Genomic DNA, 18055 nt, shown 5'->3' on the forward strand with positions numbered 1-18055 from the left:
AATAATATGAGGTTTTGGGGGTGAAATGCGTTGAGGGCAGAGCAGAAAGTCAAGACAGATGACAGACAGAAGACTGCAAAAGCAGAAAGCTAATTTTGTGACTTTTCCCAGCAGTACAGAAACATGCAGTTTGGGTCAGGCTGCGTGTGTCTCGGTGGAAATGTGAGCCAAAGTGTTCTTATTACGCCTCTTACTTGGAAAATTTGACATAGTGGTGAAAGTGTTCAGTTTCTGTGGAGGATTAGCCTTCAGTGGCCAGTCACGGTGCACAAAAAGGCTGTTTTGTTTTTGTTATTATTATTCGATCAATGTATAAAATAGCATTACATTGCTTATCTGATCTCACCTTTGTCTTTCTGGTCTTCTCTTGTGATTTTTTTCAGGGGAGCTGCAATTTGCTATTGTGCCTAACGTCTTTTCACCTGCAATTGCATGACCAATCAACTGTCTTTGCAGGTGAAGAGAGGTGAGATACACAGGCAAAATGCAGCTCCTCTGAGAGAGAAAAAAAAAATCACATACATATTATACATTGATGGAATAGTAGTAGCAGCAGTAGTAGTAGTAATGAAAATATGAATGACCTTTCATGGCTTTTTTGGACATTGTGGCACTGTAGGCTAATCCTCCACAGAAAAACACTTTCCCCACTATGTCAAATTTTCCTAGTAAGAGACGCAACAAGAATACTTTTGTACCCTTGTGTGAAACTGAAGCCCCCACACCCCCAGATGATTTAGACAACTGCCTGAGCTCAGATTATTTATGAGGCTCTGTGAAAGATTCAGTCTTCAATGAAGACAATCCGCTGCACTCAGATGATTCATTCAGGTAACCCTGCCCAGGTGCTGCCCAGAGCGCCACGGCCTCACTGGCCTCACCGACCTCACCTACACTACGTACTCACTTCCTGTTCCCTCAATGCAAATGGGGCTGCTTCTGCGCAGCAGCTAAATCTAACGCTGGTTGGGTGTTTAAAAAGGAGACAAACAGAAATTTGACATCAGCCTTAACGGGGCTTGGCGGCACATTGTCATCACACATCATTAAACCCGTCTCTGGGATCGACTTGGAGCTCACGGTTCCCATAATCAGCCTTTATTGTTACCAGCGAAAGAGTTCTACGCTTCCCCTCAGGCTGTGGAGTGTGAACTCCTGCTTTTTATGTGTAACCCCTTGTTGTTCTACCCTAGCATGTTCCGTGTCTCCGCACATCTGCAGCATTAACGGGAAGGGCGACCTGTTGCCCCAAAGCGCCTACTTTCCCACGTGAGTGATCTTTTTTTAGGGCCCCAGCCTCGCCTTAGCCAAAATACACAGTGTGAACATTTCAGAAAGTTTTGGAAGTGAGAAAAAAAAAAAAAATTAAATCAAGCAAATACTTTTTGTGCGTTAAAAAAAGAAAAGAAAAGTAAATTGCACTCAAAATATAACAATAAAAGGGAGATTTGGCATCCTGTATGCAATTTGTCATGTTTTATTACCTTTTTGTGATAAAGACTAAAAGTCTTTGGTCAAAAGCCAGCTCGTGTTTTGAGATAACCGTGGCGAACTTGCGCTTATACAGTATGTTCAGATATTGCTCTATAGGGCTGGAATAACAGTGCAAACTGATGCCTTTTCTGGTAGTAGACGTAGACGCAGGTGCCGTACAAATCAGCCAACACTTACAGTACGTAATATGAGTTCCTACGCAACCGTCAAAAGGAACCGAGTAGGAGCTAAAATGGAGCTGACGTTCCAAGTCCCAAGTTCCTATGCAGGCCGGATGCCTGAAAAATAGAACCACCCTTGTTCCCGAAAAGCTTACAGGAACTGCAAAAAGGCCCTACAGTGCAAGAGGTACTAATGTCACTGAAAGGAAGTCGCCTGAATACACCGGTAAAAATAAATAAGATAAAATATCTGAATGGTCTGCTTGAATGACAAAAGGTTCAGTCACGTTCAAGTTCTGCCTCCCCTTGGACAAATGCACTTGACACGGCAAGTGCAAACAGTGACAGGATTTTTAAAGTTCTGTAGCGGTATATGGTATTTGCTCTCTCCTCCGGGGAGGAAGGAGTTCAGCCAGAGGGGCTTTTTGTGCCATGTTTGCCGTCCTCTGGATGGGCCTCCCCCCCGTCTGCAGCAGAGCATCTGGTGTACCACACTGTTACACAGTGGGTGAGGATATGCCCTCTGTTCAACAGCCATAAAGGTCCAGTCGTACTTGACACCCTGACAGCTTGGTTTTTCAGCAAACCCCAAGCTGGTTATGCAAGTTATGCATTTGAGCTGAATATTATTGGCTAGTTCACAGAAAAGACACACACTCTCAAAAAGGTTTCAGGAAAATTTGGATTACAATGTACATCGGTGGCTGCCAAAACCTCAGTCACCGCACCGTTTTTCACCAATTGTTGTGGGTGGCATCCTCAACTAAAACAGAAAAAAGGCTAGCGACACTAGGGTCTTTCTTAAAGTCAAATTTTCACTGGTGGGCACTAACTCTAAACATCAACTTTAAATTTACTTTTGACACTTAACACAACGTATGGTTCTTTATGCACTGACTGTGCCATCTAGTTTTGTATAAGATGCAACAAGTGTTCTCCGATTTATTGCAAGTACTTTCAAACTGGTTTAAAAATTTTCCATACCGTATTTTGTGCCCTTGGGTATTGTTTTAGTTGAAGATGCCACCCACAATATTTGTTGAATGAGGTTTTGGCAACCACTCCTTTCCTCGGTAGGCACCGTGTTTCCAGCCCTTGCAGCGGCAGAGTGGTGCCAGGCATTTGCCACGAAAGGTTGCTTACCCCCCCCCTCCACTCAAATGGTGATATAACGACCCATAATTCCAATGTGACTCATTTATTATATCCCAGCATCACAAAGTCGTACAGTACCAGTGTGTTTAGTTGAGCGCGGAAGGGGTGGTGGTTAAGATTTTCAAATCAAGAGTCTGGAAAAGTACAAAAAAGTAAGAATTAGATCATGGAACAACCTCCAGATTTTTTTTTTTAAAAAGCTGGGGGTTCTCATGTCACTGCAAGGCTCGTCAAAGCCTTTCGGGTTTATAAACCTATCTAAAAGTGCAGAGACTAGAGACTGCAAAGGTAATGCTCACGCTTGGAGCGTGACTGAACAAAGCGGTGAACCAATGAGATTTCACATTTGCACCCACACCTTAATTCAAGACATCTTGTGGGTTGCAAGATCCCGCATTAAATCTGCATAACCAACGAGGAGCAAGGCACACTATCCAATCGGATTTTATGACTAATATGACTGTGTTTTGAGTCCTCCTCTTCCTTCTCTTCTCCCCTTCTGAATCTCTACTCCAGGCCTACAACAACCAACAAGGGGGTTGTTGTAAAAAACTTAAGCAAATTGATTTTCTTTTTGGAGTGTTAAGATAAAAAAACAAAAAAAAAAACAAAACAGTCGGCTTCTCCTGTTGCACACCGGTAGAGTTGCTCTCTCACTGGCTTAGTTACAACTCAGCGCCCCCCCCACCCCCCCACACCTCCTCCTCCTCTCTCTCTCTCTCTCTCTCTCCACCCGCTCAACTTCCCCCTGATTCCTCTCTGCCTTCTCCCAAAAGAACACCCACTCTTTTGTCCTCCTCATCTCTGCGCTTCCCAAATTTCTCGTCCCCTCCACTTTCTTCTTTACCCCCTCTCGTTCTAAATTCGATTCCGCTCTCTCTCTCTCTCTCCCCCCCCCTCTTTATTTCATTCATTTGTTTATTTTTTTAATGGAATGAAATGGAATGCGAGGAGCTCCCCGGTGAGAGTCCATCAAGAGTTTGAGGTAATAACATCTATATTTCATGACGGCGTTCGCGGTTTGAGCTGAATTATTGAGATGGCGCTCTCCCCCCCCCCCCCCTTTTTTTTTTTTTTTTTTTTTTTTTTTGCCTGGATACCCTGCCGCGGCGCTCGCGCACGGACTTTTCGCGAGAAACCACGCGCTTCTAAAACCTCTTCTTCTTATTTACCTGATCGCCATTATACCTGTACGGTTAAATGTGAGTTCTACTACCACCCGTGTGTGTGTGTGTGTGTGTGTGTGTGTGTGTGGTGTGTGTGTGTGTGTGTGTGTGTGTGTGTGTGTGAGAGAGAGAGAGAGAGAGAGAGAGAGAGAGAGAGAGAGAGAGAGAGTTTGAAGCGCGGTTTCACAAAGTGTGAAAGAGAAGGACTCGAGCGTAAAACGTTTGTGGTTGTGTCGCAGGTGTTGAGTTTTCCACGCGCCCCAAGTTCCAGGTGGGGGTGGGAGGAGGAGAAGATGGACCCATCCGCCGCGCGCGCCCTCGGGACCCTGCTCGTGCTGCTCCTCGTCCTGTCCCGCGCCACCACCACCGCAGCCTCTCCCGCACCTCCCTCGTGCCCGCGGCCGTGCGCGTGCCCCCAGCCATTTGAGGTCCATTGCACCTTTCGCTCCCTCTTCGCCATCCCGGCTGCCGTACCCAAGCACGTGAAGCGCATGAACCTGGGGTCAGTGTTGTTTTCCCATATGAAAAACAAAAACAAACAAAAACACCCACCCACCCGAAAATATATTTTCTGCAATGTTTTTACACCTTTTCTTCTTCTTTTTTAATTTATTTTAGGTTTAACAGCATCAGTAAAATCACAGATAGTTCCCTTGCCGGCCTGAGGAAGCTGGAGCTCCTGCTGCTTCACGGGAATGACATACACGACTTGCCGGATGGGGCGTTCATGGACCTCAATTCGCTGCAGGTAATTCTCAAACTCTGAAATCCTCAAAAAAATGTCATAGGGATGACATTCGTGCCATTTTGGGGCACAGTCTTGAAAGCCAGCCTCTTGAATGATTGTTATTGATTTTTATTGATTGTTATAAGACAACAGTTCATGTTTGCAAGGGTGAACATATGAAAGGGTAGAGGTAACAACCAGGTGTCATATGTCTGTTTTTCCGCTCATATTTGTTTGTTACCTTTATTTAACCTTGTTAATATACTGTGGCAAACCTCATTTACAGTGTAGACAAGAGTACAAAGCAAAACAAAAATGCTTAAGCACAGTAGAACAGCACAGTAGAAATACAGCAATAGAGAAAGCACGTACAATTAGAAGACAGGAAAGTAGTGATTAATGATTTAAAGTGAGTGAATGGGATGAGTGAATTTAACTTGACAGTTAACTGAGCAAGTGAATAAAAGATGTAGATGGGAAGTTTGCCAATAAGAGGTTCACCCTACTAGGCTATACAGAGTACAGTGATGAGTAGCATGAGAGTGAGAGTAGAATAGGCAGCTCCAGTAATAAATCTAAAGGCAGAATGGTAGATGACTTCTAGAACGAGGCTGCACACACTTTTTCAACATGCGAGCTGGTTATAAAATTACCAAGTCAAAAAGATCCACCTACTATAAAATTGGAAAACAAATTAATTCATAAATATATTTGTAGTCCAGTAATACATAAATAAATAAACAAATAAATAGGACTAAATGGGTCAACATGTTCCCATGTGCATGTATGCTTATCATTGCACAGCAAGCTCATGGTTTAAAAGTGTTACTATCCATGCGATCGACCCAAACTACCTTCGTGATCGACCGGTAGATCGCGATCGACTATTGGGCACCCCTGATCTAGAGGCTTGAGAGTAGAGGCAGAGGCATGCATAAAACTGATGTCACAATAGTCTAAGACAGACATAAAAACAGCTTCGACTAATGTTTTTCTGCAAGTTAGAGGGAAATTAGGTAGAGCAAACCAATTTTCTGACAAGGGTTTTTTATATGTTGATCAATATGGGAGCTGAATGTAAGTTTAAGTTCAAGTTTTGAAGAAGAAGAAGAAAAATAGGAGCGAATTATCCTTGTGAATCTGGTCCCCATTTTGCCAGCTTTATTTTCATAAAGAAGTATGGAAGTGACCCCCTTGTGATGTCACAAAGTGCACCAACACCTCTTTCCAGGTTTAGCTACAACAACCCCTCAACCAGCTGTCCGTTCCACCTTCTCGGCTGCTTCACTCGAGGCTCTGCAAACAGAGAGCTAAATATTTGTTTTTTTTGGACATCGAGGAATTTTTTTTTTTAAGATTTCTGTGAGATTGCTCCTCAGAAATTCCAAATGAAAAATGTTTTAAATGTTCATAATATTGGAAACTTTAACCTGAAGTTAGATGATTTTATTGGCTATTCCCTTCAGCGGTTGCCATCGCAAATCATCTGCCTCCATCTGACGCTGTCCTACCCCAACCTATCCAGTTCATATGATTTACAGCCACGTTGTAAAAATGTAGAATTTTTTTCACCCTTTGAAAAAACAAACACATTTTTTATCGAATGTGATTCATCGCTAAACTCCCCCTCTGTGTTCTCATTTCGCAATAAGCCAGATCTTATCTTGCAGACAACCAGAATTTTCTTTCTTCCATCTTCTGTTTGACACTTTTTTCCCCCGCACTCATTCAGATGCTCAAGATCAGCTACAACAAGCTGAAGGAGATCAACAGACACACCCTCCGCGGTCTGTGGGCGCTGGCCAGACTGCACCTGGATCACAACCACCTGGAGCTCATCCACCCGGATGCCTTCCACGGCCTCACCTCCCTGCGGCTGCTGCAGCTGGAGGGCAACCGGCTTCAACAGCTGCACCCGGCAACCTTCGCCACCTTCACGCTGCTGGGCCACTTCCACCTTTCCACCCTGAAGCACCTCTACCTGTCCGACAATGAGCTGACGGCGTTGCCTGCGGGCCTCGTGGCCACCATGCCTCAGCTGGAGAACCTGCACCTCCACGGGAACCCATGGACGTGCGACTGCAACATGAGGTGGCTTCAGGACTGGGATAAAAAATCACCAGGTAATGCTTTCTGCTAATTTACCAAATGTATTAAGAGTCTTTGTTCCTAATGCGCAATAGATGCAAAGGTCCATTGTGTAAGATTTAGCCTGAGTTATGATTTTTATATTGGTAAAAGCTTAATATGCTGCCCGTAAATATATTCATATATTATACATATTCATGTGTACTTGAGGTACATTAAGTAATTTGATTTTCCTGGCCTTAGAATGGTTGTTAAACATATATACAAGAATATGCATAAAGCAAGGGGCTTGCTCTGAGTGAGCTGCCATCTTGCAGCTTATTTAGGTTTGAATGTTCGTGTCCTTAAATAAACCAATAAAGAAGAGGGTGGTTAAGGTATTCAGGTTTGTGTGCGCGGGCCACTGTAGGTCACTGGCGAGCTTGGGACAGGAAGGGTGAGCGAATGAGTGCTGCAATCTAAAAATCTGACCACTAGATGGCAAAAGTTTACAGTGTGTGGCACTGTACCTTTAAACCTAGCATAGTTTCTTTGATTTTTCCCCCCACAGGTGTGCTAAAATGTAAAAAGGATAAAGCACTTCCCGGTGGCCAGTTGTGTCCCATGTGCTCCTCTCCCCGACGTGTCGGCAAGGCAGAGCTACTGACCGTGATGAACCTTGAATGCAGTCGCCCAGTCATCAGCTCCCCGAGGGGAACCCCTTCGCCTGACGACGTCGAGAGCGAGCTGATGACCACGAAGGACTTTGCCGACCCATTTGGAAACATCTCCCTGGGCTTCTCGGACGAACACGGGAACAAGGTTGACCTGGAGTGCAGCGTCAGAGAGCCCCAGGACTTTAGCAGCATCAGCTGGGAACAGTCGGGCGAGCACGAGCTATCGGTCAACGTCTCGCTGTCAGTAGACATCGAGTGCCTTGTCGACAGAGGTCGATACGAACAACTGTGGCGGTTGATTGCCTACTACAGTAGCGTCCCCGCACACTTGCAGCGAGAGACGATGATCAGAGAGAAGCCACATCCGAGCTACACTTACAAACAGGACTCAGAGAAAGATGCCCAGTACTACACCGGCGTCAAGGTCGACATCTCGGCCCAGCCGTCGTGGCTAATGCAAAAATCTGCCGGCGTCCGGCTAAACAGACTTCGGTCGTCGGCTAAGATCGTGTACCTGATCCTCAGCGCCAATCTGGTGGAGACAGCGGAGGTGGAGCTGTTGCGCACGCAGCGGAGGACGTGGGTCATGATTGAGTCGACCAACAAGACTCGCAAAGCATCGAGTGCCATCCTGGGGGCGGCGAGCCAAATGGATTGTAATGTGCACAGCTCCAGCCCAGCAGCCATCCGGTGGATGCTGCCGGATGGCACGACGGTGGAGGCGCCATACAGTAGCGCGGACAACAGTGTCTCTGTGTCCGCCGAGGGACAGCTGGCCATTGAAGCCGTCCGGCACGCTGATGCAGGAATTTACTACTGTGTGGCAAAGGTTGAAGGCGACCTCGCCGTGCTGCCGTTCCATCTGTCAGTACAGGAGCCTTCTGGCCCTCCCTCGGGGGAAGGACACGCCTCAGCTGCGTCCATCGAAGGATTTGCAGGGAGCCCCATTTCACTGCCGTGTGTTACGTCCGGATCCCCCGATGCTGACGTTCATTGGATTCTTCCGAGCAGCGACACTGTCTGTTTCCAAGCCAACACCTCCCAAGCGTTTGTTTTTCCAAACGGCACCCTACACATTCCGCAGACTCAGTTGACAGACGCCGGCTATTACAAGTGCGTCGCAATAAATCAGCACGGTGTGGACACAGCTGTGACAAGGGTCACTCTTGTTCGGCGAAAAATCACGGCGAGACCTTTGAGGAAGTTCCCTGCCAGACCTCAGTCGGCCTCAGGCATTAACACTCAAATTAAAGTCCCCACAGAGAATCCAGAGGAGGCATCAGGACAGAGTGAGGTTCCCCAGGTTGTGCTTCCGAGGAGGCCCTCGGAACCCATGAGAAGAAGGATCCCAGGGGGCGCTACGACAGGCAGGAGGGGTGTGCATCCCTTGAGAAGGCCGTGGCGGCGCCCGGTGCTCCGGAAGCCAACAGAATCGCAGCTCGAGGACCGTAGAGCTGTTGTGGACAGCAGGAGGAAAAGTAAGATAGACCCGGAAAAGTGGGCTGACATCTTGGCCAAAATTAGGGATCAGAAAGCTCAGACCACCATGACGCCACTTCCAACTGTGTTGGAGCCGGCAACACAGTCGGAGGATGCCATTGAGGGATCGTCAGACGCCGTGACTCCGCTGGAAGAAGCCTGGGAAGAACATCACACTACAACGGCCCAAACTCCTGTGAAACAGACACAAACAAGCCCCGATAAACAGGACGTGCAAGTCCAAGTCGTCCGTGTGACAGACATCGGCAAAGTGCTTGAAACGGAAGCTGTGACAAGGACAGCCCATCGCACGCACGCCACATATGGAACAGAAAGGCCACAGACGATGTACCATGTGCAAAGCATTACCCTTGATACAAATTTGGATGTACGCATGACTTCAAACGGTGTACTTTTCCTCCCACAGACCACATCTGTTTCCCCAAATGCTGTCACTCTCTGGCAGTCAAACGCAAACACTGGCGGCAGTTCGTTCCCGCTCACAGGGAACTTAAGCAAAAACGCAGACCTGGACAGAGGCGTGGGAGCCGACCAGTCTGTGGACAGAGGGAGAAGCGGCAGCATAGACGCTGACGACCCTTTGAATGGAAGTGAAAATACCTTTGTGGTCAACGCGAGTGGGCAGGAAACGAACGGGGAAGAAAGCGGAAAATATATTAGTGAGGCTGCGACAACATCCCGAATTGAGCTCGAGGCCACAACGCAAGATTACTCGCAACCTCAAATGTTGCCCTATCTGACAGAGGCCCCTTTGTCCACTGGACGACGTTCCCGGCCTCGCTTGCGGGAGCCGAATGGGAGGAGAAAGAATGGCGGTCGTCGAAAAAGGCCAAACGGAAGGAAACAAAATCCAAACAAAGCCATCCGCTTCTCCACCGCCACACCTGCACACTCTGTCGGCGTGACAGAGAGGGCCACCACCTACTCATCAGGAGTCACGGAGGCGAGTTCCAGCACTGCTGTTTCATTCAGGATCAGCCAAGCAGCGTCATCGGACCCGCTGAGTCACGAAGGGAGCACAGCCTTGCTGCTTGGCGCCACAGCAACCACCAAGCTTTCTGTGGTGGCCCCTGCGCAAAAAACAGATGAGGGCTTGTTGCCTCTCGCCAGACAGCCGCTTGAAAGCACAACGGTGACACCGTCACTGTCAACGGTTTCTGCGGTCACGGGCCGCAAAATCCTCGCTCCTCCAACAGCCACAGTAACCTTGGAGGTGTCGTCTCCCGCTGGAAGCTTTGGTGAGCGCACAGCAGCCAGTCCGCAGCTGCCGACACTAGGCCCTCTTACACCTGGACTGTCAGAGGAAGCAGACCTGGCCACAGAAGGTTCTGAACTGTTGGAAGATTCTGACGATTACTCCGGAGATTTTGGCACCGTGACACAAACGCTCACAAACACCCAACTGGATCTGTCCACCCTCGACACACCAACCCGAAGACATGAAACGGTGCTCATGAAGGAAAGCGACTCACATTTTTCTGCCTCACCGCCTTCTCCGACTGCCGTCGTTCTGCCGCTGAATCCTGAGTCGACCTTGGAAGGTCCGCTCACAATGCCGAGCGGCCTTTTGGAAATTGACGTTGACAAAACACATTATGCCACAGAACGAACTTCGGAACCTGAGGAGACGCATCATAGTTCGAGTCAAAGCAACATTCCAAATAGTGAGTCAGAGGGACTTGAAGCTGCGACCACAAGTCGGCATTCATCTACTGCTTCGTTTACACGAAAGGGTGTTATCCCAACCACTGGAGTGCCGTACGCCGTTGCAACAACTCCTGCGGGCTCCAGCGTGAATCCGTGGCTAAGTGCGACCACAGTACCAGATGATCACAGTCAAATCCAGCAAACAGCAGCGCCTCAGAGAACGTCAGACCTCCGTCGTGTTATCCAGTCGACCAACTACAGTCTGTATCCGCTTGCTGTGCACCCAACATCACCAGCTGCTGAATTAATCAGCAGAGAGACTGGCCAACAGGTGGCCACCCCTGTCCCAACAGTTAGTGCACTCCAGACAGACGTGCCAGGGCGGGGGCCACCGACAAGCACTTTAAGCACGTACGAAAGGCATCAGCAACTACCTCGGCAGGGATCTGCTCCAGGAAGGAAGCCAAGCATAACAAAAAGCAATTTCCAGACGTACGCGGTGAGAGCTGAAGCAGATGTTCGGCTTCCCTGCAAGGCTGAGAGCAAGCCAATGCCCTTCCTGTCGTGGACAAAAGTTGCTAGTGGTATGTATGACTCAACCTCTTTAACACCACTTTATATAACATGACATGTTAGTCTTTGCATTGTGCTAATAAAAAATAGACCTCATTAAAAGGTCAATACAATTTAAAACACACTAGAGGATAAGGGTTGTGATTTTGCAATAGTTTTTTATTTTTAATTTTTTACATTTATTTGGGTTTATTTTGCTTTTATTGTACACGGGGGACTCCATAATATAACGTAAAATGTGTAGCCCAATGCATCAGCTGGTGAATTAGATTTTTTTTCTGTCCAGTTAGAGGAAAGAAATGGTTTCAATTAAGGTTATAATAATATGCATTGCTTTTCCGTCTTCGAAGATGGATGAGGTGGAGAACAAGTAGCTCTGCTTTTTGTTTTTTTGTTTACTTCTTGCAATTCACTTAGCAGTCCCTGGCTACTGTACGCTTGCGTTTTATTTATTCATAGTGTAGCAGTCTGTTATTCAGCCTCACGCTGGCTTTCACCGCTGAGCTCTCATTATTTCAATATGGTAGCAGTGCAGTGTAAAACTAATATACCGTGCTGTTTACAAATTTCACATTTTTCTCTTTCCATTTGTGCAGGGGCAAGCGTTTCTCAGAATACCAGGGTCCAGAGGTTCGAGGTGGACTCCAACGGCACATTATTCATCAGGAATGCACATCCCGCCGATGGTGGCCAGTATCTATGCACAGCCCAGAACCAGTACGGCGTGGACAAGATGGTTGTAAATCTTGTCATTCAGTCACAGCATCCGCGGATTCTGAACCCTCGGCAAAGAGATTTCTCTGTGCATGAAGGGGGCAAAATTCATTTCGACTGCGTAGCAGAAGGGCACCCCTTACCTCTAGTCACGTGGGTGTTGCCTAATCATACCCATGTGACTGCAATGCCCCTTGACGTGTCTCTTCATCAGCGTGTTTCTGTTTTGACCAATGGGACCCTTCGGATCAGTGAGGCCACTTACGCCGACAGGGGAGTTTATAAGTGCATTGGCAGCAGTACAGCAGGAGCCGACTCAGTCTTGGTGCGCCTTCAGGTCTCCACGTCGCTGCCTTCTATTCAGCAGAAACAGATTGAAAACGTCACACTCCCTGCGGGCAGCACTGCCTCCATTCATTGCACTGCCTCAGGAACACCGAGGCCTGTGATCCGCTGGATCACGCCCAACGGCATACAACACATACCTTCCCAGTCTCCAACTGGAAACAACGTCTATGTCCTCTCCAATGGCACCCTGTACGTCCAGGGATTGAGCCCTGGAAATTCTGGACGCTATGAATGCCTGGCCAGTAACACAGTGGCCACGAGCAGGAGGGTGGTTTTTCTGAGCATTCAAAGGAGTCCGTCCACCACCAGAGCTAAAATAACACTGTCGTCACCCCAGAGAACTGATGTAACATATGGGGGCAGTTTGCTCCTCAATTGTGTCGCAAAAGGAGAGCCAGAGCCCTGGATCCTTTGGAGGACACCTTCTAAGAAGCTGGTGGATTCCCAGTATAGGTAACAAAGACGCACAAACAATCTATTTCCACATCCTCCATTCATGTTTTGTAACACATCTTTTCTCGTATTTCCTACTTGTACCAATTGTAGCTTCGACTCAAGAATCAAAGTTTCTCCCAATGGCACGATAAGCATTCACTCCGTCACTGAGAAGGACAGTGGCGACTACCTCTGTTCAGCACGCAACAAGATGGGTGACGACTATGTGCTCCTGAGGGTCAACGTGTTGACAAGACCCGCAAAGATCAAGCATGACCAGCAGCAACCCAGTCAGGAGGTAGTGTACGGCGGAGACCTCAAAGTAGACTGCGTGGCATCAGGTCTTCCAAACCCTGAGATCAGCTGGGCACTACCTGACGGCACCATGGTTAACCCGGATAAACAGGAACATGGGTTCGGCAGGGGGCGGAGTCGCAGGTATGAACTACCTGAGATCCTTATTGCCTTTCATAGTATGATATTATCATTATTATATTGCAGATTGTAGTTCTATCAGAAATTTGTTGTTTCAGTGGGTACAGTTTTTGAAAAAACGTTTGACATCAATTTTGTCAATTGTCTATAAACAAATTTTTAGATTAAAAATGTTTTTTGCTGAACCACATTTTTCCCCTTTTTGGATCTATTACTAGAAACAGTTGACAATTTGAATTCCACTAGTAATGTTAAAAACTTGAACGTTAAAATGACACATTAAGATCAGAAACTCCACATATTTGTTTCTGAATAGCAGCAAAATGCTACACATGCCAGCCATGCACATTGCAACTTAAAACAGATTTTTAAAATGTATGTCTGTACTCTATTTTTGGTTTCAAATTCTGTTTTGCACCAAAAAGCCTATTGAGGAGGTAAATCAAACATTTAATAACAATATAAATGTTGTATGTTTTCATGCTCATCTTTACTCAATGATTCATGATATGTAGCTGAAATTATGATTACTTACTTTTTGTTTCCCTTTTGAATGTGTCCAAGGTATGTGGTGTTTGACAATGGAACGCTGTATTTCAACGACGTGGGCATGCCAGAAGAAGGTGATTACACCTGCTATGCTGAGAACAAACTTGGCAAAGACGAGATGAAGGTCCGAGTGAAAGTGAGGGTCGCAACTTCCCCGCCTTTTATCCAGAATAAAAATCAGAAAGTCCTTCGAGTTCTCCATGGTGAGACTGTAACTTTAAAGTGTCACGCCAGAGGGGAAGTGGTACCGACCATCACATGGATATCCCCTGCAAATAGAGTTATTACGCCAGCTTCAGAAAAATACCAGATTCTCGACGACGGGACACTGATAGTAAAAAAAGTCCAGCGTGTTGACAGCGGTAATTACACTTGCCTGGCCAAAAATAGTGCAGGTCAAGACCAGAAAATGATCAGGCTGGAAGTTCACATAGCACCTCCTGTAATCAATGGCTTAAGTGGAACTTTCAGTTTTATGAAGGTAAAGGCATTTCAGGAGCAGCCCATGTTTATAGACTGTGTGGCCAAGGGAACCCCGACACCCAGCATCACATGGGTTCTACCAGGAAATGTGATCCTTCCTATGCCATACTTCAGCAACAGAGTGACAGTTCATCAAAATGGTACCTTGGAAATCCGCTCAGCGAAAAGGACAGACTCTGGTCAGCTTTCTTGCATTGCTCGAAATGAAGGAGGGGAGGTCCGACTTTTGGTAAACCTGGAAGTCACGGAAGCCGTTGAGAGGCCACAGGTAAGAGGTCCCAAACCGGAGAGCCTTTCACTCACTGTTGGGAATGCCATGACTTTGAATTGCTCCTTCGAGGGCTCCACGCTACCTCACGTCACTTGGATTTTACCCAACGGTTCGCCCATGCGTAGTGGTGCCAGATTCTCCAAGTTTTACCATCGCCCCGATGGCTCCTTGATCATCAGCAACCCCTCTCTTGCGGAAGCTGGAATGTACCGCTGTATGGGGCGTGTTCCTCAGGGAATTGTGGAGCGCACAGTGACTTTATCTCCTGGTAGAAAACCAGAAATCAACAATAGGTACCACGCTCCTGTGAGTATCATGATAGGGGAAAGTCTTCCTCTCCACTGTAAAACCGGTGGCCATCCCGTCAGGTTGACCTGGACGCTGCCTAGTGGGGTTGTGCTCAACAGGCCACAGAGAGCCGGCCGCTATGCTGTTTTGGCGAATGGAACGCTCTTGATCCAACAGGTATCAATCTATGACAGAGGATCGTATGTTTGCAGGGTTGCAAATGAGTACGGCAGTTCCCTGATTCCCGTGTCAGTATCTGTGATTGCATACCCACCTCAGATTACCAGCGGGCCCCCCTCTGTGACTTTTGCAAAACGTGGAGTTGCTATTCAGTTGAACTGCATCGCAAGTGGGATCCCCAAAGCGGATGTGGCATGGGAGACGCCTGATAAAACCCGATTGGTTATCGGCGCTCAGCCGCGCCTTTACGGAAACCGGTACCTCCATCCTCAGGGTTCCCTTATTATCCAGAACCCAACGCAAAGAGACGCTGGCGTGTACCGATGCACAGCCAGGAATGCCATTGGCATAGACTCCAGAGCGACATTGCTAAATGTTTTCTGAAGAATACAGTGGGTCATTGCCGTGTTTTTTCAGACAGTACGCCTGTCCAACTGCCTTGTTGAAAAATGCCAAAATCAAAAAAACTGCTGTCATAAAATGTATAAAATAAGATTATTAAAACGGCAGTGGTACTTTGAGTTTGGTCATGCACAGAGGACTTATTTTTGATGACTAGCATTTATTTGATTTCCAGATCGGGGCCATATCTATATTCCAAGCACTTTTATTATGGTGTTTGCCAAAGAAATACTTAAAAGGGGAATAAGCGATTTTCATTGTTGTCAGACGTAGGGTGATAAAAAATGTTATGTGAAGATCTTGTGGTGTTGTTTGATCTGACGTGGAGCATCACATCACACGCCCCCTCTGTCTATTGATTTCCAGCCCTCTCTACTCTCTTGTTTACAAAGCTGACCCGAACAGTAGCCCTAACACCATTAAAAAATTGCAACGCAACCGCCCCTGTGGTAGGTGAATGCAATGCATTTTTAGAAAACGAAACCTGCTAACGTTCACTAAAATTATGCTGGATATAACCATCAACTCCTAAGGCTCAGCTTCTGTTTTCAGAACTGTTAATATGTTGTGTGCGAGTTGTTTTGTTTTATTTTAACTGACTTTGGATGAGTAAAGCTAAAGAACAAATCTATGCAAGTTAGAATTCTGTGTCATGCTGAGTTCTGTGTGATGCAGGTCTGTCACTGATAGTGGTCCCCTTGGACACATGGACGTTCTGGTAGATGAAGGTGACCCTCCAAACTTATGGTTATATCAAGTTTCAGCTAGAGGAGGGCGAGCGCGGAGCCTCTTTGTTTTGGCTCAGCTGAGCTCTCTAGTGGTGAAAATAGCTCATTCCCCCTTTTCAAGTGGTTTTGACAGAAGAACGTGGTCCAGTTTTTCCTGGGCGATGTTCACGGTTCATACTGGCTGACTATCGATCTTCCACAATTGTATCTTTTCCTATTGCTTCCCTCGCAGTTCTCGTATTTTTGCACTTTAAACGTATTCCAGTCGCTATCACTCGTCAAGTGCTGTACAATGTGCCTTCCGCTCCTAAATGATGTACACAACACAAATTATCATTTTTGCTAAACAAATGATTGGAACCCCCCCCACACACCCAAAGTAAACGGCCCCAAGCCTTTCTTAGTTATAACTAAGACAGTAAGGTTGTTACATCAGCATACTTCAAAAAGTTCTACAATATCCTATGACTCAAAGGTGCCTTAAGGGTTTAACATGCCAATTATGTTTTTTTCTTTCATTAAAGAGACGAAAAATGGAGACTCCCACCATTTGCTAAGGCAAAATGTGCTGTGCTGCGTTAGATAATGACCACTCATTTGCAGCTCTAATTATTTCCTGGTGCTCCAGCCTCCTGGGAAAATGCTATAATTAATTTGTTGGTTGTTTTTTTTTCGTTTGTCCTTTTGTTATTTGTTAAATCCCCTGGTACAATGCCAATTGTTTCCTTCAAACCGTATTGTTTCGAAAAAACCAAAAGCAATTGAAAAAGCAAAAGCAAAAAGATTGAAGATGTTGGGGCATTAATTATGTTTTCTCAGTAAAATGTATAAAATATGTTGACATAATGTGTTTTGTTTAGTTAAATATTCTCATGGGTCAATACACAGCCTTCTAATTATTTTGATTTGACTAGCATACCTAAAAAGGCCAGGTTTTTAAATATTGAAATGAAATATGATCCGCGAGCGGAGCTTGCAGTGTCAGTAGTAGTTTGTGTAGCTTTACGTCCATCCCGCCTACTTCTGACAATGACAGGTTATGTCAAGCTGATTTGATGTGTTTCTCTTTTTCGGGACTGAGCCGTTTTTTCCCCCTACAAGGACATAATGTTAAACTTTAAAACAGAACTAAGTGCTTCTAAAATGCTCTTATTGAGAGTGATTTTTTTTTTTGTAATTTGTTTGGTTGCACATCTCCGTATTGCAAGTGTTGTTGTTTTTTTTGTTATTTTGTTTTGTTTTTAGAAAAGATCCAACAAGATTTTACTTTATACCACTCCAAGTGACTCTCACAAGTCTGCTCTCTGTTTGGCTTCTTGAAAAACCCTGCCTGTTTCTCATCCTCATTTGTAAATTATTTGTCTCTCTTGTGTAAGCATTGGAATATTCCGCCCCCACAAAATAAAAGATTTGCACCTGTTTCCACAAAGCCGTGAGTCGAAAACTAGAAAGTTTGTTCTCTAGAGGCGGAAAGTCTCATCATATGTTAAATGGCATCCGCGTAATGTTGATGGTATATATTTGGCAAAATGAGAAAAAAATCTAAATAAAACGTGTAAAAGTTTGTCAGCTCTGAAGTTACACAAATGTATTTGTTTTCTGGCTGTCCTCAGAAAGAGCAGCACCATTTCTGAGGAAAATGCATGACGTGGTAATTTGAAGAAGGAAGTAGGTCATGGTTGCTCCTGGGAGCGCAGCCACATCTCGTCTTCCAGAGAGAAGAAACATCTGGAGCCGCGTGGGAAATCCCCCATTAGTTGAGCTATCTCGGCCTGAGAGAGTCGCACTTTGACAAATTCCAGTATGTGCGACTGTCTCTAGTGAACATGGCATTCATTATACAAATCGGGGAGGCGGGGCTTAAACTGCGCAACAGTGTGCCGCTGCACGTTGCCTCTTCCTCCTGATTAGAATCCACTCTTTAAGTTAACTGAGGTGAGGTGCTGTGAGGTGTGTGAGCCTGAAAGCTAACTTTCCTGCAAGTACTTTACCTATTATTTATTTTTTAGTGGTGGGACTTGATTTTAAAAAATAATTGAATGAACCACGTCCTAT

General features: G+C 46.0%; 1 protein-coding gene across 2 annotated transcripts; it reads left to right on the forward strand.

Moving 5' to 3' along the window:
- Nucleotides 1–3560: 3560 nt before the first annotated feature.
- Nucleotides 3561–17569, forward strand: mxra5a (matrix-remodelling associated 5a). Of its 2 annotated transcripts, none has more exons than XM_076017472.1 (8): nucleotides 3561–3795; nucleotides 4216–4478; nucleotides 4595–4724; nucleotides 6436–6826; nucleotides 7342–11178; nucleotides 11764–12682; nucleotides 12776–13102; nucleotides 13664–17569. In XM_076017472.1, exons 1-8 carry the CDS (start codon nucleotides 3745–3747, stop codon nucleotides 15252–15254), a joined length of 7509 nt encoding a protein of 2502 aa, XP_075873587.1. In that variant the 5' UTR covers nucleotides 3561–3744; the 3' UTR covers nucleotides 15255–17569. The 2 variants fall into 2 exon arrangements, with proteins under 2 accessions (XP_075873587.1, XP_075873588.1); XM_076017473.1 differs by having other exon boundaries at nucleotides 4242–4478.
- The last annotated feature ends 486 nt before the right edge of the window (nucleotides 17570–18055 follow it).

This window comes from Nelusetta ayraudi, unplaced genomic scaffold, assembly GCF_046127955.1.
Source record: "Nelusetta ayraudi isolate G7.1 ecotype Tasmania unplaced genomic scaffold, CSIRO-AGI_Nayr_v1 ptg000006l, whole genome shotgun sequence".
NCBI lineage: Eukaryota > Metazoa > Chordata > Actinopteri > Tetraodontiformes > Monacanthidae > Nelusetta > Nelusetta ayraudi.

Excerpts from the sequence above, each read along its gene's own strand:
- mxra5a (XM_076017472.1), top strand. The coding sequence starts at position 3,745 with ATGAAATGGAATGCGAGGAGCTCCCCGGTGAGAGTCCATCAAGAGTTT. Across the intron at positions 4,479-4,594 it reads GTGAAGCGCATGAACCTGGG|GTTTAACAGCATCAGTAAAA; the intron begins GTCAGTGTTGTT and ends AATTTATTTTAG. Across the intron at positions 11,179-11,763 it reads GTGGACAAAAGTTGCTAGTG|GGGCAAGCGTTTCTCAGAAT; the intron begins GTATGTATGACT and ends CCATTTGTGCAG.